Genomic DNA, 24,331 nt, shown 5'->3' with positions numbered 1-24,331 from the left:
ATGACTAGCCTTTTGTTTATTGCACTAAAATAGTCAGACAAAACAGACACACAAACACTAAAGACAAAGATTAAAATCCAGGGTCCAGAGGGATGTTGCTAGGAAAATAACAGTTATGAGTGAAACAAATAGTGTATTAATTTGACTTGGTGGTAGTTAGGAATGAATAAGGTTGAAAATAATGAGGTTGTCCCTCTATTAGAAGATCAAAGTACAGGGGAATAGGCCTACACTACACTAAGGGAAATGATTAACAAACGTAACATCCAATGCCTTGATCGTCACTACAATCTCCCTCCCCCTGGACTATGACAGCCTCTGGTTCTCATCCGGATGTGGCCCAATGTATAACTTTGTTGCCTGGGCCAGAAGTGGACCAACTGTGAACGTCACCTCTTTGTGGCATTGACCTGGCTTAGCAATCAGATCAGCCTTGGCAATCAGATCTGGCTTAGTTATGGCAACCAGATCTGACCCTGTTCCACTCAAATTGTGGTCAAGACCTGGCAACCAGGCCTGCTTATGGTTGTATTGTAGCCAAGATTTGGTTTATTTATGGCACCCATAACAGGCCCATTTGTATGATAACTATAGTTTTGCTCCTTTATTCCAGGTGGGATGCATCAACATTTACAAGATACCCAATTAAAGGACTGTTTCATAATTATTCCTTACCTTGAAAGTAATCTATGGGTCAGGAGAAATGTTACTATTCAGATTTGTTGAAATAGCCAATGCTAAATTAAGCTAATTGTAGCCACTGCTAACAAGAAAGGTGCTATGGTAATACTATAAGTTTCAAATGTATGAAATACATTTGGATTGAGTGGTGAAGCCTGTTCTCAAGACTAAGTAAATTAATTTAATCTTGTTTAAAGTCAGTGTGTTGTTGGTAGTTTTGCTGTGTTTTGCTGTGGCCATCCTGCCTGAAGCTCTGGGACCTAGTTTCTGGGATCTGTTTGAAGCCAATTGCTGTCAATCTCCAGTGGGAGGGCCTGAAACTATTCTGCAAGGTATTTTTCCTACTCACCTTGGACTAGGACTAAATACATTTGGATTGAGTGGTGAAGCCTGTTCTCCAGACTAAAGCAACAGCCTCTGTGACAGCCTCCTGACACGAAGACGCCTGACACAAAGACGAAGGAGTCAATCTGTGGAGTCCGTCGAGGAAGGCCTGAGAGGAAGGCCAAACTACTAAGTATTTTTATTCTATTAGTTTATTTTTTCACTACTCTGAGTGTACTGAGCGCTACCTACATCTTGTATTGCCCACAAATGTATTGCCCACAATCTCTATCCCGGCAAATATCACAATGTGCTTTCTCCCCATTCCTGTTGTTTCATCCCTCAGGAGGACACATCGATGCTACACCTCCCCTCGCAACAATTCTAATCTAATCTACCCACCATGCTCAACTGACCACGACCTCACTGTCGCGGGTGGACTTTGGAACTGCCAGTCAGCGGTCCGGAAAGTAGAGGCTCTCTCAGCATACACCTGCTTCAAGTCCCTCCACTTCCTTGCCCTCACAGACACATGGATTACACCGGAAAACACAGCTACTTCGACAGCCCTCTCTAATGCCTACTCCTTTTTTCATTCCCCTAGACTCTCTGGTTGAGGGGGAGGCACAGGACTCCTCATCTCACCTAAGTGGTCACATAATAGTGGCAGGTCCTTCCCCTGTCACACCTGTCCATATTCACCTTCGAATTCCATGCTGTTTCTGTCACCTCCCCTGTCAAACTTCACATTGTTGTTATCTATCGTCCACCAGGTCAGCTTGGTGACTTCTTAGATGAGATGGATATCCTTCTCAGCTTCTTCCCTGAGGACAGCACACCGCTCTCACTACTGGGTGACTTCAACATCCAGTCAGAGAAGCTTCACTCGTCTGGAGTACTTGACCTTCTCTCCTCCTTCGGCCTTACCCTGTCCCACTCTCCTCCGACTCATAAGGTGGACAGTCAGCTCGACCTTGTCTTCACCAGATCCTCCCATACCTCCAACCTTACTGTTACCCCTCTTCCAGTTTCTGATCATCATTTTGTATCCTTCTCCCTTCCCCTCAAATCCACCCCCTCCCAATCAGTCTCTACCCACACTGTATCCTCTCGTCGCAACCTGCGTACCCTCTCCCTCACTGCTCTCTCTTCCTCTGTCTTATCCTCCCTACCCTCTGTTGAATCCTTCTCCCTTCTATCCACTGATGCAGCCACCTCCACCCTCCTGTCCACTCTTTCCTCATCCTTTGACTCTCTCTGTCCACTGACCCCTAGGCCAGCACGATCCTCTCCACATGCTCCTTGGCTGTCTGAAACCCTGCAAGCTTGTAGAATAGGGCTCCGGGCAGCTGAGAGGAAATGGAGAAAAACCGGCCTCCCAGATGACCTAAAACCTTATCTCTCTCTCCTCCTCAACTGTACCTCATATGCATCAGCTGCTAAAGCTTCTTACTACCATTCCAAAATTCAATCCTCTGCCTCTGACCCAAGGAAACTGTTCTGCACATTTTCCTCACTCCTCAACCCACCTCCTCCCCCTCCTCCCCCCTCCCTGTCTGCGGATGACTTTGTCACCTACTTTGAAAAGAAGGTTGATTACATTAGCAGCTCTTTCTCTCTACCTCTCGCCAACACTGCTACCTCTCCTCCCAAACCCACTGCGCTACACTCGATCTCTGGTTTATCAGCTTTTTTCCCCTCTCCCCTGATGATATTCTAAAACTGGTCACATCCAAGCGGGCAACCACCTGCCCCCTCAATCCTATCCCCTCCCCCTTTCTCCAATCCATCTCCAAAGACCTCCTTCCGTTCCTTACCACCATGATCAATTCCTCTCTATGCACAGGATCTGTTCCAGCTGCCTTTAAGACAGCCAGAGTCAAGCCTCTTCTCAAGAAACCAACTCTTGACCCGTCTGCTGTCCATAATTACAGGCCGGTATCCCTTCTCTCCTTCTTATCTAAAACCCTTGAACGTGCTGTCCCTAATCAACTGTCTCACTACCTCCTTCAGAACAACCTCCTTGACCCTCACCAATCTGCCTTTAAGACTGGGCACTCTACTCAGACTGCTCTCCTTGCTATCATGGTTCTGTCCTCGGGCCCTTACTGTTCTCCATCTATACCAAATCTCTTGGCTCAGTAATTTCCTCACATGGTTTCTCCTACCACTGCTACGCAGATGACACTCAACTCTTTCTCTCTTTACCTCCCTCTGACTCACAGGTGGCAACACATGTCTCTGTGTGTCTTGCAGACATTTCTGCTTGGATGTCAGCCCACCACCTCAAGCTCAACCTTAACAAGACTGAGCTGCTCTTTCTCCCAGAGAAAGCCTGCCCTCTCCAAGACTTCTCCATCACAGTAGAGAACTCTACTGTAGATTCTCCTGTAGATTCTTCCTCTACAACATCAGAAGGATACGTTCCTCACCAGAGAAGCAGCACAACTCTTCAGACACTTGTGATCTCTCGCCTTGACAACTGCAATGCACTCTTGGACGGGCTCCCCGCCTCCACCATCAGACCTCTGCAGCTCATCCAGAATGCTGCCGCCCGTCTGGTGTTCAATCTCCCCAAATTCTCCCATGTCACCCCCCTCCTTCGCACCCTTCACTGGCTCCCGGTAACAGCTCGCATCACATTCAAGACCCTGGTGCTCGCCTACTGGGTGGCAAAGGGAACAGCCCCTCCCTACTTGCAAGCAATGGTCAGCCTACAAACCCCTGCCCGATCACTTCGCTTTTCCATCTCGGCTAGCCGCCTGGCTCCGCCGCCTCTACGTGGATGCAGCAGTCGTGCTACTTGGTCACTACCTATCTTCTGCTGTAGATTGAAGACCCATCTCTTCAGGTTACATCTTAACTGTCCATCCTAAAGACCTCTTCATCCCCACTACCCCCCTGTACAGTTTCTTTACTGTAAATAAATTAATAATAAAAAAAAGGGAAAAAAAAGTAATTTTTCCTTCTTCTAGCATTGTGACTGCCAACAGCCCCTGGTCCTAGCATAGATTACTTTTTGTTATGATGACTGAAAGATAGATGATTCACTTCCTTAGACAAATGTATTTGTTGTAAGTCACTTTGGATAAAGGCGGCTGCTAAATGCCAAAAATGTAAAAAGAAAAATGTGTGACCATATCACCACAAATGTCTCATGTAACTAAATATTTCATTTGATGCAATTTTAGTAGATTTGGTTGTGCAGTTTAAAACTTTGAACTTTCTCAGTTGAATGCCCTTAGCATTTGTTAGCGGGGGCTAAATTTAGCTGATGTTAGCAGGAGTCTGTTTAAACAAATCCAAACCATAGACAATGCTGCATTCATGATATTCGATAACTCAGAACCTCAGAGTTAAAATAAAGATACATTATTTGCGTAGAGCATCCCAAGGAGCTGGTTCTGATACTCCAATTGGGAGACTGGTATCATCTTTCTACAATGAGTTTTCAAGTTGGAAATATCTGATTTTCCTAGTTCCAACATGTCATGAATGCAGTATAAGTTTGTCCTGGCCCCAAAGACTACTTTTCAAATAGAGATCCATCTGATTATAACATTAAATACCACACACAATACAGTCTCAACACACAACATTTACATTTACATTTATGGCATTTAGCAGATGCCTTTATCCAAAGCGACTTACAACAAATACATTTAAGTAAGTGAATCATCTATCCATCAGTCATCATAACATAAAGTAATCAATGCTCAGACCAGGGGCCATGGGCAGTCACAATGCTAGAAGGATTATTTTTTTTATTTTTTTTATTTTATTAAAAGGAGAGAAACCTGTACAGGGGGGTAGTGGGGGTGAACACACTCCACCCAATATACAGACTCAGGTCAAATCCAGGCTGTGCTGGGTATTTATTTAACTTAAGGGCAGATAACAAATGTTAACAAAATCCATTTTTGTCAGTTAATTACAATTTAACTGAAGAACATTTAAGAGAATGATAAAGAAATACCTTTAGGACTTGAAAAGTGAAGAACGCCCACCAAATTACACTGAGCCTTAATGAGTGGAGGGGCATCAGGTGTGTTGTTGGCCATACCTGTATCCTATAAATGGGGGATGTGCCAAGTGATTGGGGAGCTTTTTTTTCTATTTAATTGTATTTAGATAGATAGATAGATAGATAGATAGATAGATAGATAGACAGACAGACAGACAGACAGACAGATAGATAGATAGATAGATAGATAGATAGATAGATAGATAGATAGATAGATAGATAGAAGGCAGTGGATGTTGATGTGCTACCAGTTAGTAACTGTAGTCTGATCCAATTTGTTCAGAAATAAATATGTTTTGAATTGTTGAATCAGTACAGGAATGTGTTAATGTCTTAGGGTTAGGGTTAGGGTTAGGGTCTGGGACACACTTGGTCCAGTTGATTGGCTCAGATCTTGTCAGTATGCTTTTGTTTTACTGGCCACACTGACAGACTCATCAAAATTAGATGAGTCTAGATTTCTTCAGGTCTGTGTTTCTTATCTAGCTTGGATGAGTGTCAGTATTTGTAAACACTGTTAGCTCAGTTTGGTTGGGATGTGACTTTGGATTGTGCATGAGACAGTTTTACAGGTGCTTTGAAAACCCAAACCACCAGTTCATCCATCCATCCATTCATCCATCCATGTATCCACAAGATACACTCACTGAACCCTTTATTAGGAACACCTGTACACCTTCTCAGGGTGGAGGTGGTGTAATGGTGTGGGAAATGTTTTCTTGGCACACTTTGGGCCTGTTAATTCCAATCAATCATTGCTTGACTGCCACAGCCTATTTGGTGATCAAGTGCATCCCTTCATGGCCACAATTTACCCATCTTCTAATGGCCACTTCCAGCATGATAATGCACCATGTCACAAAGCTAAAGTCGTCTCAAACTGGTTTCATGAACATGACAATGAGTTCAGTGTTCTTCAGTGGCCTTCCCAGTCACCGGATCTGAATCCAATAGAACACCTTTGGGATGTGGTAGAACAGGAGATTCACAGCTTGAAAGTGCGCCTGAAAAATCTGCAGGAATTGCGTGATGAAATCATGTCATTATGAACCAGAATCTCAAAGGAACGTTTCTAAAATGTTGTGGAATCAACGCCACGAAGAATTGAGGCTGTTTTGAGAGCAAAGGGAGGCCCTACCCAGTATTAGTATGGTGTTTCCAATAAAGTGCTTAGTGAGTGTATAACACAGAATATATGATTCATGTTCTCATTGGCTCTGACTAAATATTGCTATATTGTTCCCAGTAGTAGATCAACATTCCTCAAGTAAGGGGAGAGGATGGAGGAACATAGAGTGCGAGGGGAGACATGGAATAGCTTTCACAGAATTAACATTTTCATGGCATTTCTTAACAAATCCAAATGATCCAGCAACTACAGTAACTTATTTTGGCTACATACGTCAAGCCAGAGTTTGCCAATAGGCAAACTGCCAATTCTCACCCAGTAATGGTCCCCCATATTCAGACCTGTGCTGGACTAGTAACAATCTGAACTTATTATAGCCATACACTACATACAGTACCAGAGCTGGCCCATAAGCAAAGTTCCAACTTTCATCCAGTACTGGTCCCCCACATTAAGACTAAAAGTGTCCCAGTAACGACAGGAAAGTATCAGGGCCAGATATCACATCTCAGAGCTGGCCTTTGAGCAAAATGCCAAGTAGTACCGAGTGGTAAACTGCACTCACACCAAAGATGGCTCAGTGAAAACGTATCAGGGCCACATTCCTCATACCAGAGCTTGCCCATGGCAAATTTCCAACTCTCATCCAGGGCTGGCCCCCCACATTCATTTCAGGTCTGACCCATACATTACTTGCTGTTTCTGGCACTGAGCCATATGTTCCACCACAAGTCCAGATCTGGCCCACAATTGTCTGCTGACTGGCAGGGTGTGAGAAGTTCAGCAGGCCATCACACACTCTTTAATGTTTCATATGGTTTGGGACCACGACGGTCCCAGCTGACATCACTCCTGGAGGTCTGTTGAAGTGCATACTGGGAGGTGAATTCAGAGCACTCTTGTTAAAAGAGAAGATAGACCCTGCATCCAAATTCTCCATCCTTTTCACTGAAGTATACACCTGTCCACTCCTCTAGAGAACACTGATTTAAAAGCATAGGATTGGTGTAACAGTCCATGCTTATCCAAATCAAATGCTTCTAGATCTGTGTTGGGGAGTTGACAAGTGTGCACTTAAGGGAAAAGAATGGAGAATTGGGACAATGAGGGATTCGGGAATATTAAATTGTACTCTACCTCATGGAGTTAATCTAGGCAGTTTAATTTGTTTGAGGATAGTAAATACTATGAGTGATTTTATGTTATTTTACAGTTGTAAATTACAATATTGATGTTTGCAGAAAAATTTGAAAATAATTTGGGTGCAATTGAGTTTGGTTCCTTTTTATGGGAAATCCCAGTTCCCCAATATTGAATTTGACCTGAATGGTACTGAATGCAACACCAATGTAGTGAATTTGGGACATTTATAAGATCAGAGTCTGTGACCCCAAACATGGCCGACCAATATGCCACAGCCTTGCTAAAGAGTATAACAGGGCTGCATACTGTAGTACTGCTTTAAGTGGTTCTATCACTTCAGTACAATTAGTGGGAGAAATGTGTCCATTGAATAGTAACCCGGTAATTACCTCCCGATAGCAGAGGCTAGGGCCGCTCTCCAAGGCTTTGTCTGAGGACCTCTTCCTGTTCTGTAAATGCATGCAGCCGGCTCAGAGGACGTTCAGAGACTGCCAGAAATAGCTCCCTCTTACAACATGCAAAGTCCAGCCGCTCTCTGAAGAGCCTCCCAACGACCGGTGCTTCATTTAGATGTAGCCACCGATGTCAAACTTGAATCTCAGGTCACAAACACTTCACGGCATGTTGAGTGTCGACTGAAGTACAACGGTTAGTCTGGGTCAGAGTTGTCTCCTTGGGACTCTCAACTGGAGTTATTAATCATCGAGGCTGAAGAAAAAGCTGTTTAAGTTTAAAAATGAAATATAGACTTTAAATATAAGGACGAAGTTTGGTCTCTTTGACCTAGATGTTTTAGAACAGAACGAAGATGGAATCGCATTCCCCCAAAGAAATATAATTAATGGTTCTCTTTTAATCCTGCAAATAAGCCTGTTCTTAATTTAGATATTAATTACATCTTGTAATTTGGCAAATGCCGGGTAAAGTCTGCCAAGGATGCCCCCTCGATGCTCCTCTTGAGTTTTTTGAGCAGGGGCACTGTTCTGCTTCCAATCAGCTCAATCAAATGAAACAGCAAGGGCTAATTTAATATTGAGCATGCGGATGGTACACTTGGGCAGAGAGAAAACTCACAACTTAAGTAATCATACTCTCTGCCTCCCTCCTGTAAGATTTATTTTACAAATTTAACATTTTGTTCATTGATTACGATAAGGCTTTAGAGATTTGAGCTATGTGTTCATTTTTCATTTGTTAATTGGTGAGGGGCTTGCATGAGATTCTTTGATCCTTGACGTTTTCTTAATCTTCATTCCATATTATGTTTTTCCAATTTTACTATGAATGATGATGTTCTTGTATCAATTCATGTTACCAAACACGTATCCTGGTTGACAATAATTATTGTTGCTAATGCTAATGTCTTCCCCTGACAACTTACCCTTACATTAACCCCTCAAAGTTGATCTCTAATCTCTAATAACCGTCATGCAATTGGAAGTTAATAAAGATGAACTTCTTACTAAGTCACACAAATTCACTTACTCTCATGTAGCGTATATATTGTTTTTAGCGTATTGTCCAAAAATCTCTCTAATGCATCAACCAGGACATGCAATTGAAAATGTCTACTATTGTGTATAGGTGCCAATTAAGACACAACAGGAAACTGTTGACAAATAGATATGCATCTCCTGTCTATTGTATTTAACGGTGATTTTACATAGATAATATGTATTTTTCCTCTCTTCTTTCCATAGTGCCTGCCCCTCCGCGGCCATGGGTTTGTGCTGGACAAATACAAGTGCCAGTGCAGGAAGGGTTTCTACCACCCCAACAGAGTGTCTGTCAATGGCTTCAAAAGTAAGTACTGTGAAAATATTGTACCAGTTGGATATTATGAGGACGGAAAATTACCCCTTTCAAATCAACAGTCTAGTCTAACTTACTTTTATTTTATTTGTATTTATTTATTTAAGGCTCAGAGGACAGATACATATATTTAAAGCATGTGGGCCTCTTAAGTCAAGCAACATTGCTTGTCTGTCTTTCAGTCCTTTTATGTCAATCATTGGTTTTTAATTGTCATAAAAAACTTAAGATATCACAACATAAAATAACCAACTAATAAGTACAGCAGCATTCACTCACACGACACACCACACAAATAAAATGCAACAATGCAACAATCAACAATATAATGCAATATAATAATAATAATAATAATAATAATAATAATAATAATGACAATATTAATAATAATAATAATAATAATGGAAAAACAATAACAATAATTGCCATAGTAAATAGCAGCAGAAACTCTAGAGAGTGCAAATGTGCAATGTGGGGGGGCGGGGTGCCTTAGGTGGTGTCAGTTCAGTAGTCTTATGGCCTGCGGGTAGAAGCTGTTCCGGAAACTGTTGGTCCAGGTCTGGATACACTGGTACCGTTTGCCAGATAGTAACAGAGAGAACAGTGCGTGGCTGGAGTGGTTGCAGTCCTTGATGATCTTCCCGGCCTTCCTCTTGCACTTCCCGGAGTAGATGTCCTGTACGGCTGGGAGCTCACGGCCCGTGATGAACTAGCTCGTTTTCATCACTCTCTGCAGAGCCTTGCAGTCGAGGGCGGTGCAGCTGCTTACCAGACGGTGATACAACCGGTCAGCATGTGGATACATTTATCATTTGGTGGGATAGGTTTTTAGAAGACATTTTTTTTTCTCATACAGAGTTCTCCCCAGGATTTTTGAACAGCGTGGTGCTGGATTGCATTATCAAAACCTGACTCGCTTTTAAAATGCACAAAAAATACAGCTAAAATGCTGAATTTACTGAGGAACATAACACTTTCAATTTTGCCTTAGTTTTTAACAATGATATTGCTCACAGTGTGGCGCAGCACTACTCTTCCATTCTTTGGGGAGAGCCCTGCCATATACATTTCCAGTCCAGTTGAGGTGCAATTCCAGCCAGCTATCTGTTCCAGATGGATACAACAGCAAGAGATTTGAGAGAACAGAGGCCAGGTTGGTGGAAGACTGAGTAGAGGTAAGTGTTTCCACCAGTGCATAGGGTAGTAAGGGGGAGTCCTAGGGCACACTGTAGGCCTTCATTGCTGAACGCAACCAAATATTTTTTTATAATTAGAAGATGGTTGAGTGACTTGAAATCCGATGGTAGCTGCTATCCACAAAACTAGAAACGTAGCCACTGCTATTTTCTCATTTTTCTGCAGTAATAGGTTTCATATTTCATAATATACTGTAAATGTGTGAAAATAGCTGGACAACAAAGTGCAAGCAAGTGGGAAGATATTATAAATTCTGTTACAAATGTTTTTATTCATGCATATCTGCAATTATTCACTAGGGCAGATACATATATATATATACATATATACTCCATGAATGTTGACCCATGGGGGGAGGTAACGGGTTTAGAGCCAGAACGAAATAAATTGTTGTTCCAAATGCGGAACTGTTCATGGAATTTGTTAGTTATACCCATAAACTGATTGATTTTATTCCAGTAGAGTGTTTGAGCTTATTGGGTTGCAGAGGCGGATGGGGTTCTCTTTATCCCTGCAAGTAACACATCTTGGATCCTGATAGGTCTGATTATGGATTCTTCAATAGTTCTCCACGATACTTATACTGTAGATCTCAATTGGAAGGCCCAGTAAAATAGTTTGAAGTTGACTAATGAGAGACCACCAGAAGTCTTCGGAGATTGTAGTTGTTGAGTAGCCTATACTTGGTATTTTGTTCCTCCAAATAAATTGTCTGCACATTCTGTCTAGCCTATTAAATACTTATTTCACATGAAGTAGGAGGAGGGAGGAGAACAGGAAATTGGCATGAGGGAGGATATCCATTTTGATGGTGGAAATTCTGATTTGTATAGTCTGATGGAGTGGTCGCCACCTTGCAAGATCTGTATTGATACATTCTAGCATATCATAGCAGTTATTTTTGATCATATCATTACAGTTTGGGTATATTTTGAGGCCTAAATAACTCAAACTACCTTGGGGGATTGATGATTGGAGGGAAACATGATGGTGTGGAGTTAGCTGCAGGATTGAAGAGCATTAGAATAGATTTGTCTAAATCTTGAGAATTAACTAAATTTGCTGAAAGTTTCTAGAGCCTAAGGTACAGAATTTGATATATTTGATAAAAAAACAACATCAGCATATAAGGAGATATGATGTTTGGTTCCATTTCTAGATATAGGGGATATGTACAGTATGTGTGGGCCCTGTCTTATAGCTTGCCTAAGGGTTTTAGTGAGAGGCAAAGATAATTGACAAAGGGGCACCTTGGCGTGTTCCTCTTCGGATATCAAACTGGGGAGTAGCCATGTGTCCTGTCTGAATCCTTGGGGTAGGGTTACTGTACAAGGTGTGGACTATGTGAATAAATAAAAATAAATATAGCACCAAATCCAAACTGTATGGATAATGTTAAGAAGCCACCTAACATTATCACATCAGAACCACTATTTTAAAAAAAACACTCGATGGATTAAATTGTTAATACATGGCTCCATTCCGGCAGTTAGGACTTTGGCAAACAGTTTGACATCTGTGTTGATCAAACTGAAATCAAATTAATAATTAATAATAAGAGCAGTGTTTTGGTCTTTATGGAAGTGGCCTATTTCAAGAGAATAGTTCATTGAATTGAGGGTAGGCTAACTGAATTGCATACTGCCAGCAGAAGCTTGGATGGCATCCCATCTAGTCCTGGAGATTTGCCTGTGGTCATAGATGTTGCTGCAGCTTTAAGTTCCTCGGGAGTGATAGGACAGTCCAGTAGAGCAGCTTGGTTATGGGAGAGGGATGGGAGTTCCAGGGTGTCCAGAAAAGAGGTCAGTTTGCACATCACTTGACATTTCAGATTCATGAAGGATTGCTTAATATTATGTAGGTGCTGTTGATTTGGTTAGAGGATGACACATCACGATTAGCGTCTTTAATTGCTTCGATGGAAGCAAAACGTTCAATGTGGTTTGAGCTTCATTGCTAAAAGGCAACTTAGCCTGTCAGACATCTTATAGTGTATACAGTATGTCTTGTTCTTTGGTGAATGAACTCAGCTTTAACATTTGATTGAGATTTGTACTCAGCTCTTGCAGATACCAGCTCTATAGTCCTTTCTTCAATGAGGAACTCCTTCTGTAATGTAAGTAATGGGACAGTGAAGCAGTTTTTCTTCTTTTGGCTCTACACTCCAAAACCTTGGATTTGAAATCCAAACGTTGAGATTTCCAGCTTTTATTTGATGGTATTTGTGTACATATTGGTTTAACCATTCAGAAATTACAACACTTTTTATGCATAGTCCCTTTATTACAGGGTACCCAAAAGTGATGGGACAGATTCATCAAATGTCCAAATTAAGCGCTCATGTTTGGTCGACAATCCTTTGCATGCAATAACTGCCTGAAGTATGCGACCCATTGACCCCATTGGGTCATTGTCCTGGTGTTTGTTGAAGCGCCGTCCAATGAGTTTGAAGGCATTTGTTTGTATCTGGGCTGACAAGATGTTTCCGACCTCCTGATCTGTAGGACAGTTGTTTTGGGGGTTTTCTTAATAATGGTGACCATTCTTTGGTGATCCACTGTAGAAGTCTTCTAGTGCTTTCTTTCCTTTTAATGATGAATGACCAAACTGTTGATTTTGGTAGGTTTAAGGTTTTGGCTATGTTTCTGATTGATTTGTTCTGATATGTCAGCCACATAATGGCTTCCTGTTGGTTAAAGAATTGAGAGGAATCTATAAGGGGGTCTGCTGTGAGATTGAAGTCGCCTCCCATAATAATTGTATTTTCATTTAGATCCAGCACTTTGCATTTGGAGCGTAGACTGTGATCAGATATAATCTTATCCCAGTCAGTGTGACAATAGCAAAACAGCTTGTCTCCTCCCACCTGACCCAATTTCAATGAGAGACTCTTCTTCGTCAGAATCATCACTCCTTTTGTTTTATTCGTACCACATGAAAATGATAGTATTTTGTAGTGTTTGTTTTGAAATCTGTTGACATCAGAATGCTTCAGATGGGTCTCTTAAATAAATGCTACATCAATACTCTTGTGGCGTAGCAATTCCAAACATTTGATTATTTTATTAGGAGAATTCAGCCCACACACACTCAATGTGAGAAAGTTATGGTTCATGGTGGTTTAAAAGTTGTTGCAGGATTTCTGTACTGGCGAGACAGAGACATGAACACGAACAAAAAACAAAATAACATATTACCACTTGGCCGGGGTAGCTGTCCCCAATTACACTGGGACAATTAAAAAACCAACAATAAAGATGGTGTCATAGTCATGAGTTTAGAACCACCTGCTTCCAGCTATGACAAAGGAAGGAAACCCCTTTATTGTGATGCTTATGGTTAGTCTAGCTATTTCAGATCAGTCTTATTCATAGTCCTTGCCCCAAAACATTGTGCAGTGGCGATAACATAGGCTACACATCAGCCTGTGCGTAAAAGGCTCCATATCAGTCTATGCCTGAAGGCGGTAGCCAGCATATCTACATTATAGATATAGGGTGTTTGCACAGGCTATAATCTATCAAAATCACCTGATATGAATTGGATTTATCATGTGCTCAAAAACAAAGTATGGGCTTTACTTGTCTGCTTTGTTTATCATCCATGGCTTGGCTATAGGCTATTATAGGCTATTTCATACAGTAGAAAAAAAGTAAATAATAAAGCTGCCTCAAAGCCTATTCATAGATTGTCATTCATAAGATATTAATAAAGAGATTATTCTCTTGCCACACATTAATAAATAAAAAAACCTGGGATCCTGTACGCAAGTTTTAAACAGGATCATGTTTAAGTTTGTCCTTTAGAAACATCTTTGCATCCAACAAGGACTCAAAGTATCTCAGTTTGCCATCGACCACACATCTTCTGAAGATACCTTGGTCTTGGAGAGGTTTGATCACTGGCTCGAACTCTCTCCATTGGCAGCGCACATCAGGTGACAGATCCTGGGCATGTGTGTGTGTGAGAGAGAGAAGGGGGGCAATACGATAAGAAGCAATGGAGGCGAGTGCTTTACAGAAGCATTCTGCCGCAGTCTGGCCCACCACTGGGCCAATAACAAGCCTCTTTAATCCCCAAGGGGACATCCTTGACATTCCTTTGTAGAGAAAACCAGTGCTGTTCACTTTTCTTTATTTCGCAATGTTTCTCTACAACTTTTGCTTCCAAATATGTGGGAGACATTGGGCTGGATCTCTGAATGTGAGACTCTGAGTCAACTCAAGAAGAAATGAGCCAATGAGAGCAAGCAATGAGTCAGAGCTGGGGAGATAAGTAGGTCTTTTCAGGGGATCAAGTATGTGCAGAGTCATAGATTTCTAAATCAGTCTTTGGTTAAGAGCAAAATCCCTGTCAATGTGAGAAACAATGGGAGTTACTAACAGATAAGCTTATATGGGCTGTATCCACATCCCACAATATGTGTTGTATAGAATCAGCTACAATATACAGCATATGTTTAAATATAAAATTAATGGAACTTTTTAAATCATTGGTGGTTAAGGCATAGGCCTGCAGCTGGATTTACACACCACTAGTCTCGTGTAGCCATACCTCCAAGTCACGTTATTCTCACGCCTCCTTTGGAGGTCTGGAGAACTTTAGATTAGCCGTTCTGGCTTGGGTTGAACTGGACGGAGCCATGGGATAATGTGCTCACAATTTCATTGGATGTTACATTCCAAGAATCCTCCCCCTACATGCCTGTAGAAGGTTGCTTGTTATGTGTGTCATCTTGTCTAACTGGGTAAGATTATTTTGCAGAAAGTTGTTGCCTATGCTACCTTGCAACATTGAAGAAAATGGAAGAAAACCTGAAGGAAAAACTGAATTCAGTTTTTTTGGAGCTCCGCCCCAACAAGGTGTTTTGGGTCATTGAAGACAAGCCAGAAACTCGGAAATACAAGCTCTGAGTGGAAAAAATCCACCTAAACGGCCCTCCTACTCGTAATTACAAGTGGGAAACTCAGGGTTCATCCTCAAGCTCCACATTTCCGACCTATAGTTCTCTGATGTAATGTCAACAAGAAAGTCACCACGAGCATGGCAGGATTTTCTGAAGTTTACACTGAAGTGGAAATATAACAACAAGGTTTTTCGAAGCTGTTGAATACACCCTACAGGTTGTTTTCATGCATGAGTTTTGGAGAGATGTACACTTGCAAAATTGAAAGTTAAAGCAGTTATAACTGGCCAACGTTAGCCATCACCTGCGGGCGCTCATGTTGTTTGGAGTTTACTTCATCCAAAGGAATTCACCAGGCATTCTCAATTAGGAAAGCCTGGTCTCAACGAGGTTAACGCACCACCAATGATATGGGACATTGACTAATCTCGACATTAGACCCCTTTTGAGGTCTGAAACATCTGCCAAACTGTGATTTAGGAGTGTGTGAAGGAGTGTCCCTTCACCAAGACAATGTTAATTTTAATGTCAATGTATTTATTAAATGTATTTAAACTGTTAAGAGCAAGTGGTGTTTTATTTCATTGACCATTTATAAACCTATCAGGTTCAAAGTATACTTGATTTCACCAGTTCAACCTTTGCAGTCATGTGTTAATTGTCATCTTCCTATTGGCTAAAGCTATATTGTTGCTAACTGACAGATATTTAAATTGATATAATCAGGGCACCTGCCATTTTAAATAGTTGTGTCGAATCTGTTTGTGGGTATAATGTCTTTGGCCAAGATTAGCCACAGGATTTTAGCAGCCAAAGTTTTGTTGTTTTACTTGCTCTGTGTTTGCAGATTTAACATAAATCTACTATTTATGAACAGTTTTATCTGTTTTATATCTTGTCATGTTTTAAGCCTTTTACGTAGTTGGGCATCAGCCAGCTCTTCCACAGAGTGGTTAAGTCCCTCTTTCCCAATGTGTCCACATGGGCATCATCACCAAAGTGCTTCTCACCCTCCCCACTGACAAACCTCAAGAAAATTATCTGAGTCTGCCAGCTTAAGCGACTGTATATTCCCCTGAGTTAGTCCTTGTAGTGCAAAGCTTGCATGCATCTATGTGTTTTAGCCATGAGTATTCTCTGTGGACACTCAAGCCATCCTTGTATGATATGCTGATCCCCATAACCAGGAGAATTGACTCCTCATGTTTCCACATATAGATCCCATCTTTAGATATGTAGATACAGTATGGACACAAGCTCATGTGAGTCAAGGTAAACTTAGGTTTGGTCCTCTGGGGTCTCACTCTTTAGCCTTTTTGCAACAAAAGAAGTTAACAAAGAGTGTGTGCTTTGCTTATAGTTTACGTGAAGAAGTTGGCATGATGCCAAAATAACAATGTTATATGGTGTAGGAATGACTTACATGGTGTAGGAATGATTTACAGCATCCTTTTTTACTGATAAAATCGAAGGCATTAGACGCGCCATCAATATTTCCGCTTCTAACTAAAATGTTGGATCACCACCTTGTTTAGACAAAAGTAACGTTGCAATAATGCCATGCTTTAATGTCATAGACTCTAAAACTCTTGTGGAAATGGTGACACAACTAAAGCCATCCACCTGCTGCCTCAATGTTTTACCTACCAGCTTCTTTAAGAATGTTTTTGACTGCCTAGCAATAGACATACTGCAAATAGTTAACAGCTCTCTCCAATCAGGCAATTTTCCAAAAGCCTTGAAAACTGCAGTTATTAAACCCCTTTTAAAAAAGCGGAGATCTGCTGTGCCAGTGCATTGAGCAAGTCAAAGACTGGATGTGCCAAAGTTTCCTTCAATTAAATAAGGAAAAAACTGAAATAATTGTTTTCGGCGAGAAAAAATAAAGGCTGAAAGTTACCCAACACCTTCACTCTCTGTCCTTGAAAACCAAAAACCAAACCAGAAATCTCTGGGATATTATGGATTCGGATCTACATTTCGACAGCCACATCAAATCAGTAACAAAATCGGCCTACTATCACCTTAAAAACATAGCAAGACTAAGAGGACTCATGTCCACACAAGACTTGTACATGCCTTTATTACTAGTAGGCTAGATTATTGTAATGGTCGCCTTGCAGGTCTTCCAAAAAGAACTCTTAGGCAGCTACAGCTTGTTCAGAATGCTGCTGCTACGGTTCTTACCAAGACCAAAAAATTTGAACACATTACACCAGTTCTTAAATCCTTACATTGGCTCCCCGTATGTCGGAGAATTGATTTAAAAATACTGCTGCTCACCTATAAATCACTACATGGCTTAGGGCCAAAGTATATCACTGAAATGCTTCGACTACACAAGCCTTCTAGACCACTAAGATCATCTGAGACCAATCTGTTAATGGTTCCCAGAGTAAATACAAAACATGGGAAAGCAGGATTTAGTTACTATGCAACAAATAGCTGGAATAAACTTCCTGAAGATTCAAGACTTGCCCCAACTCTGACCACTTTTAAATCAAGGCTAAAAACATTCATGTTCACTTTAGCTTTCTGCTAAATCTTAAATACATTGCACTTTTACTATAATGCATTTTTTAGCTTTTTAATTTTTGCACTTTTATATCTTTTAAAAGTAAAAGTGTTGTGTGACAACATAGGAACAGGGTTTTCAGGAGACCGGAGACAATTATTCAGGAGACAATTATTATCACAATTGTTCATCCTTGTGTGTCTCTCTTACAGGGCAGGGAGGAGAGGGCAAAGCCCCAAACAGTGGTCCTAACACGGACGAGGGCTCGTCCAGTGACTGCCTGCCCTGCCAGGAGGGGTGTGCTTACTGCAAGGACGACACCTCCTGTGTTACCCGCGGCGACAGCGCCCTGCGCATGGCCGTGCTGTCTTTCCAGGGCCTGTGTATGTTGGTGGACTTTGTCAGCATGGTGGTCATCTACCACTTCCGCAGGAACAAGGTGAAGCCCATCAATGATTACTATTCATCATCATATAACATATAGTGCATTGATTTATTGATTCATTGATTGACTACAACTGTATTTGTATTTCCGTATGTTGCATCATAATTTTTATGACCAGTACCAATACCTGAGTGCACATAGGCACTGCTTCACAGACATATCACATCCATACACATTATTAATCTTGTACCGATCTGATGTTTTAGACCATATGGTCATCAAAGCTCCCTGGAAAAGCTCAGGAAAATGTAACCAGCGATCCCATGTGTGTGGTCACAATAAAGCATTGGAATCATTTCAAACGCCCACTCTGACAGTGCAGATCAACCAGGATTCAGCACTCTGGACAGCAAACTAATGAGGCGACTGCATATGCTACAGAGAAGCATGAAATAGATAACTCTGATTGTATTTGCATGATGTATTGGGCAAACATGATGTGGTAAATATTTGAACATTATAGAAGAATGTGATTAGCTAGGAATCACTGAACTGACATACTGGCTGCCATATTTTGTAGTCAACATATTCAACCATTTTTCCTTCTTTTATGTATGATACCCTCTTTTAACTGTTCTTGTGTGCGTAAAACTGATGCCGGGCAAATGTGAATGCCATGTTAATATAATGTTATGTAATATAATGTTAAGATAGAGTTGTACAGTAGATGAATGCCACAGGTGTGTGAAGATGCCATGCTGTGTTGAGTCTAAGAGAAGGCTTTGGCCAAGCTCTTTCTGACAGGGATCTCCTCTACCTCTATGTTCTCAGCTGCCCTCCATGGTTGCCCTCCATGATATAGGCTTATAAATAGAACAGCCCCCTCCAGTGCCTACGTACACTCCCAAAGCTCCCTACGGCTTTCCATAAGCTGAAAAATTAAACAATAAGTTGCTATCTGTTTGAAGATATCATTGTTATACTGTCATGTCTCTTAGAATGTTAAGTATACACAATAATGATACACTGTAATAATAACATACACTTGCAATTTTGCAATCACAGTCATTGACTCAGTATGCAGCTCTAGCATTGTTGCACATGCACAAAATAACATACTGTACGCAAAATAACATACAGTTTCCTGCCATATATTGTAGTCCTGAACTAGTTCACGTTTCGCACTCAAAGTGACCATTTGACAGTGGCTATGAAATCCCTATCATGTGCCACCTAAGCCATCGGTTGGGTCTGTCAATTAATTGGCTTCATTAAAGGCTTTGTCTTGAGCGTGTGACATCTGAGCATTAGACTGTAGATTCACTGACAGGAGAAAATAGACTCACCTTATCACACACACACATACAGACACATCTAAAGGGTTAGCGGTGATAAAAGCCTTAGACTAACAATGCATTGGCGTTTTCACAGTGGTATGTCTTGTTGAAGTTTGAGTTGAGTTATTGTGCATCATATTCACTTTGCTCCTCAGCTATTTATTTACTACACCTGCCATGTGTGAGGTGTTAGCAATTTTCAAGTTCAGTTATTTGGTACAAATGGACTGGATATGCTTCAGTGATCATTCATATCAAAACATTCATAACCAGTATTTTTCTTAAGGCGTGTATTATATATGTACTATGTACAGTATGTATATGTTTTGAAATGGGTGGCACAGCTGCACCTTGCTCTTTGAGAGCAACCTGTACCTTTCAATAGGAAAATAATACATTGCTGAATGTCTTATGCAAGAGGTTCATAGAAATAGCATGAAAGGGTGAATCCTTCTATGAAAAGACCCTGAGGGGCTTATTTCCTTTTTCCTGTATATTGAATGGAATGCAAAAGAAAAAGATTAAGCTTAATTCATGTCTATCTGGCTTTTTCTAATATGACGTAATTCAGGCTTGCTTCTCTAACACACTACATTTTCAAGTATTTTACTGTTTGCAAGTATGTATTACTGTAGTATTTTGTGGGTTCTTCAAAAAAGGAAGTCTATTTATGTATTTTATATGTATTGCTGTAGTATTTGTAGGTTCTTTAACAAAGTAGGAAGTGCATTGATTGTGTTTATTATTTCTTTATGTTGTTTTCCAGAGTATCAGAGCCTCAGGCCTTGTTCTACTTGAGGCCATCTTGTGTGGAGCTCTGCTGCTCTTCTTCCCGGTGAGTCTCAGACACCTAGTACTGTATCTAAAAAGAATGCATACTGTGGTCTGATTGCCCTCTGTTCAAATACCATCTTGTTCAGTGTAGGAAATGTACAAAAAATGTTCAGGGGCATTTTTTGCCTCCGTGATCTCATGTTCTGGGGCATTTTGTGGCGTTTCCAGGACACTGTAATTCGTGGATGAAAAACCAAACCAAATACAATACAAAATCTGTACACATTTCTAATGTGTTGGGCATATTGGCAAAAAAAGGCAAGCATTCACTCAATGAATTAATTAAATGATGACTTGAGAGAATATGAGAAACTAAAAGCTTAGGCTACAACATTGTTATTCATTTGTCTAAATGTGATGCAGGCTTTACAGAAATGCATGGTGGACTTCTTTGTTTGTAGGAACTTCTTTGTTTGTAGGAAACCGCTATATCCCCAACAAGTAATTTTGAAACCCCACGGGTGGGGTTTCCCCACGCTCGGGCAACCAAAGGGGGCTGCAATCCCCAACAACTGTAAGCCTCAACAATGGCCCCCACAATCCAATGGAAGAGGCGCTGTGTAGACAGGGCCATAACCTTGGCAGGATTCGCAAAGCAGACAAAAAACTGATCACAAACCCGCACTGACACCGTCCTGGTCATGTAAAAGGGCAGAGGGTGTTCAGACACACAGGAATGGAAAGGGAGCAATACTGCAGCTTGGCTGCGGTATGCCATGGAGATGACTGTAAGAATAAACATGGTGTTAGGGCACAATGTTACCTTAAAGTCGTCAGAGGCAAGCTGAGTGCATGTAGGATGGACTGAAAGCACACGCAAGTCACTCACATGCTTGGCCTTGACCAATAAGAGCAACAATGCAATCTTATTAGACAGCATCTTTACATTGATAGTCTGAAGAGATTCGAAGCAGTCACTAATGAGCACCTCTAGCACCAAAGGCAGGTTCCAGGGGGACGTACTGTCTGACAACCGGACGAAGATGTTGCGCTCCCTTCATAAAACGACTGACACGGGGGTGCTCCCCAGCGGCCACCCCACCTAGGCCTATATGGCACGCTGAGTTGGCAGCCAGGTAGTTCTTCACTGTGGAGAAGGCTTTGCTCTTATCTAGCAGGTCCGGTAAGAAGGAGAGGATCACAGAGAAAGGCCCCATCTCAGGTCATAAAGATGGCACCCTAGTGGAGGTTGGATCTTTCACGGGCCAAACCCCATAGATCCATCAGCTTGGGATGAGGGTAGAACAATTGGCCCCGGGCTTGGGACAATAAGTCCTTGTGCAGTGGGAGGCGCCAAGGGGTCACGTAGAGTAGCTGGACTATCTGTGACTTCCAAGGTCTCCTGGACTAACCGTTCGCTCTCACTCTGTTGAGTGTTGGAGGGATTAGGCCCACCGGAGGAGTCTAATCCCTATATACAGCAACGTGCCAGATACTGTAGCCTACCTCAGAGTTGAAGGGTCCTTCTCCAGAAGAGAACTGCGGCACCTCGCCCTCATCAAGGCGCTCTGTAGCAATGACACCCTCCACGTATCTGACTCGCTGTTTGAGAACCTCAGTATCCAGCAAATCGCATAGCTCGCAGTACAAGGTGTCAAGGATAGCAGTCCGCCTTCCACAAGGTACGACCACATGCATTTGGACAGGCTCCGCAGTCTTCCTTCTTTGGACGATGTCTTCCGGACCTGGTAGAAACCGGAGCTATGTTTTTCTGTGGGAGAAAACAGGAGACACAGTGGTAATGAACATGAACCACAGCCATAGAGGGGGCAACAGTCAAAATGAGTAAAATCACCCTTGAGAGAAAGCAGCTTTACTAAGATGGCAGAAGATAGCTAGTGTGCCACTTGCCTGAGCACAACAGGTAGTGTTGCTATCTAGGTGCTAGCTCTGTTAGCAAAAGTAATCAGAATATATGTTACAAACGTATTTGCACAAAGGTTTCCGTTGCTTAGGTCGGCTTCTGCTTGTGGTCTGCTTGTGGCTCCTAGGTAGGTAGGTAGCCAATGAGCCACACACACGCAAGTCACAGTTTACATGTGGTAGACGACCAGAAATGTCCCGAATATTTTGGAAAAGCTAATTCAGGCAGAAGGGCAAGGTCTTGGCAGGGGCACGCACGCATGTACCAAAGTGAGGGGTCAAACAGAGTCGACTGAAAGAGAACTTATGAGCTTTGTTCAACTGTCTTACCCCATCAGAACCCAAAATATAAGGTTGTTTTACTCCAGTCTCTGTAAACAATATAATTGTTTACCCCATTGTTTGTAAAGACTGTATAACTTCAAAACATGGTTAAAGCTATCATTTTGATCTCATGAATGGTCAGTCCTTGCATCCATAATTCCGTCTATGAATTTAAGAGTGGTTATATTTCTCCAGCTCCATCCCTCTGCTGTTGACCAAACAAAAAAAGTAGCAGAGAGACATCTTTGTTGTTGTTTGAATCCTAGATTGCCCCTTTAAAGTCTATGAGATTGTATTAGCTCACAAACTATTTGAAGACAATATTTCTTAAAATGTACTGGACTTTCATTGGAAATGACAAAAGCCAGATTGTACTGTTTGTCACGGGAATGGTTTGCCTCCTAAACCTTGCCTTAGATCTAAAACACCTATAGATAATGCTTAGTCTTTATCTTGGCCAACTAGCACAGTCTTCTGGCACACAAAAAATAGGTTAAAACCTAGCTGGTCACATACAGTATATACAGACATTAATCAATATGACCCTGTTATATAACATCAAGAAAGATTTGACCAAAAGTACCAAAAGTTGAAATGTAAACTCTTTGAAGTATTTTCCATGACAATAAGAGCAAGTGGCGGGGGCACTGCCTGAAACTTTTATGACAATTGTTACATCATTCTTGTAAAAGATGTTACATAACTCAAACTGCCAATTATAGTATTGCCCGATCACTCCACTCTTCCACCTTGGCTGGCCACCTGGCACCGCCGCCTCTACGTGGATGCAGCAGCTGCACTACTTGGTCACGACTTTTCACTGTCCTGGCGCCCGCTTGTGGAACGAGCTTCCCACTGCTGTCATGACTGCAGAGTCACTACCAGTCTTGCACCGTAGATTGAAGACCCATCTCTTCAGGCTACATCTTAACGGTCCCTCCTAAAGACCTCTTCACCCCCACTACCCCTCAACACAAGTTTCTCTCCTGTTAATAAAAAAAAAAAATAATAATCTTATGATGACTGATGGATAGATGATTCACTTACTTAAACAAATGTATTTGTTGTAAGTCGCTTTGGATAAAGGCATCTGCTAAATGCCATAAATGTAAATGTAATGTAAATGTAGTAGATTGAGTATCTCTAACGGCAAGCAAAAGGCCACATTTAGGATCGTATAGTATTTGGAATAAGATGAAAATTAGGAATTAGGAATTTACATTTGTGGCAGATGAATTTGAAGCACCTCATTTTTTTCACAGACGACCGTGCCACATGATGACACTCACATAACATTGATTTTCACAGATGATGTTATGTCTTCTTCAGTGATGCCTTGGCCATAGGGTAATTGCAATTTAGTGGCGATCGTGGGGAGCTATAGGCTTAGCAATACAGTGGAGCGTAAATGTAATTAAAGTGTACTGATTTAGAGCTTGCTAATCAATGCAATTAGCTGCGACAAGGTCCTGGAAAGTAATAATCTTTGGAATTGCGGCCGGAGCAGTGACCGACTGCAGGGGTTGGCTGGTTGGTCGGTTGGTGTACGGAAGCTTTTTGTCATTGGCTAGAGGATATTACTCTGTTAGTGTTGGCACCTTGACATCAGAGGGTGTAAATGTCACAGGTTTAATGACACTATTCAACATTGAAACAACATTGAAAATAGTTGGACTAAGAGAGAGATGGAACAACCTGTCCACATTTATAGCTTTAGCTGATGTCAGATGTTGGCCCAATTCCATTTTAACTCATGGATTGAAGGGGAAGAGGGGAATACATTATATAGTTGAAGTAATCGTCATAGATGAAATCCTCATATTTTGTATTGATGTATTGAAATGGAAGTTACCACAC

The 24,331-nt window shown here is 41.5% G+C and overlaps 1 protein-coding gene across 1 annotated transcript in view; it reads left to right on the top strand.

Annotated features, from left to right (window-relative positions):
- gpr158a (G protein-coupled receptor 158a) overlaps positions 1–24,331 on the top strand; it is a gene marked incomplete at its 3' end in the record, with an annotated part of 72,234 nt that overhangs the window by 25,795 nt on the left and 22,108 nt on the right. Inside the window, exons 3-5 of the mRNA XM_083665216.1 lie at positions 9,002–9,104; positions 17,944–18,170; positions 20,220–20,288. Coding sequence (XP_083521342.1) covers positions 9,002–9,104; positions 17,944–18,170; positions 20,220–20,288 — 399 coding nt within the window. The remainder of the gene's footprint in view (positions 1–9,001; positions 9,105–17,943; positions 18,171–20,219; positions 20,289–24,331) is intronic.

This window comes from Argentina silus (assembly GCF_951799395.1).
Source record: "Argentina silus genome assembly, chromosome: 1".
NCBI lineage: Eukaryota > Metazoa > Chordata > Actinopteri > Argentiniformes > Argentinidae > Argentina > Argentina silus.
Note: the sequence above shows the minus strand (reverse complement) of the source record. Positions and strands in the feature narration are given on the sequence as shown.